General features: G+C 45.3%; 1 protein-coding gene across 1 annotated transcript; it reads left to right on the top strand.

Annotated features, from left to right (window-relative positions):
• Nucleotides 1-295: 295 nt before the first annotated feature.
• On the top strand, nt 296-1282 carry LOC125340454 (olfactory receptor 4F15-like). The gene has a single exon (XM_048332070.1). It carries the CDS (start codon nt 296-298, stop codon nt 1280-1282), a length of 987 nt encoding a protein of 328 aa, XP_048188027.1.
• Nucleotides 1283-1558: the final 276 nt, after the last annotated feature.

Below are 1558 nucleotides of genomic sequence, written 5' to 3'. Positions count from 1 at the left end.
GCTTAGCAGTAGAGTGCTCGCCTTGCATACATGAAGCCCTGGGTTTGATTTCTCAGCACCACATAAACAGAAAAAGCCAGAAGTGGCGCTGTGGCTCAAGTGGCAGAGTGCTAGCCTTGAGCAAAAGCAGCCAGGGATAGTGCTCAGGCCCTGAGTCGAAGCCCCAGGACTGGCAAAAAAAAAAAGTAATTATTTCATGGTTAGAGCTTCCTTTCTTGAACATTAATTCTTGACTAGTTAGGACTGATTGGGGTTTTATTTTTTTCCATTTTTTTCCTTTCCTTAGGAACCATGAATGCTGATGCTGGCATCTGAAGCAATGGGTGGAATGAATCACTCTGGAGTATCTGAGTTTGTGCTCCTGGGGCTCACGAGTGGATGGGAGATGCAGGTTCCACTTTTCATCTTCTCTCTGTTGTTCTACTTTGCCAGCGTCACCAGCAACCTCGTCATTGTGGTGACCATCACCTCAGATGCTCATCTGCACTCCCCTATGTACTTCCTTCTGGCTAACCTCTCTGTCATCGATATAGTGTTTTGCTCCATTACAGCTCCTAAGATGATTTCTAGCATTTTCAAGAAACACAAAGCCATCTCATTTGAGGGCTGTCTCACCCAGATCTTCTTCAACCATGCAGTCGGAGGCACTGAGATGGTGCTGCTCATGGCCATGGCCTTTGACCGGTACGTGGCCATCTGCCGGCCCCTGCACTACCTGACTGTTATGAGCCCGCGAGTGTGCCTGTGCTCTTTACTGGCTTCCTGGACCATCGGCCTTATCCACTCGTGGGTCCAGTTAGCATTTGTGATCAGTTTGCCCTTCTGTGGCCCTAACATCCTTGACAGTTTTTACTGTGACCTCCCTCGACTCCTCAGGCTGTCCTGCACAGACTTCCACAGCCTTGAGCTCATGGTCACCATTAACAGTGGGCTCCTGTCTGTGGGCTCCTTTGTCTTGCTGGTCGCCTCCTATGTCTTCATTCTGTTCACTGTCTGGAAACACACATCCGGGGCTGTGTCCAAGGCCTTCTCCACTCTGTCAGCTCACGTCACTGTCGTCATCCTGTTCTTTGGGCCAATGATGTTTTTTTACACATGGCCCTCTCCCACATCACACCTGGATAAATACCTTGCTGTTTTTGATGCCTTTATCACTCCTGTTTTGAATCCTGTCATTTATACATTCAGGAACAAAGACATGAAAGTGGCGATGAAAAGATTGTGCACTCGTCTTGTGCACTATTTCATGGACGGTTTGGCTATGAAAAATGTGGAAGTATAGATTCTCCCTCATGGTGGTTGCAGAGTAAATACCATGTGAATTCAGAGAAATACTCAAGAATTATACCATAATATATGCCAGAAATCCACCACCTACTAAACTATAGCATCTTGTTTCAGCACTAAATTTGATGTGGCATTACTGTTTGACATCAAAGTGTTAAAAAAAAATCAAATCATGTGTCCTTTGTAACTCATCATATTCCAAGTCTATGTTTGGTGTGGTATCATATCAAATAACGATATGCTATCTTTTTCCATATTGAAAAGATTCTTC

The sequence above is a fragment of the Perognathus longimembris genome, chromosome 23, assembly GCF_023159225.1.
Source record: "Perognathus longimembris pacificus isolate PPM17 chromosome 23, ASM2315922v1, whole genome shotgun sequence".
In the NCBI taxonomy this organism is placed as follows: Eukaryota; Metazoa; Chordata; class Mammalia; order Rodentia; family Heteromyidae; genus Perognathus; species Perognathus longimembris.
This window is presented reverse-complemented; position numbering and strand designations above follow the sequence as displayed.

What these genes read in the sequence shown, in the direction of transcription:
- LOC125340454 (XM_048332070.1), top strand. Translation starts at nt 296, where the DNA reads ATGCTGATGCTGGCATCTGAAGCAATGGGTGGAATGAATCACTCTGGA.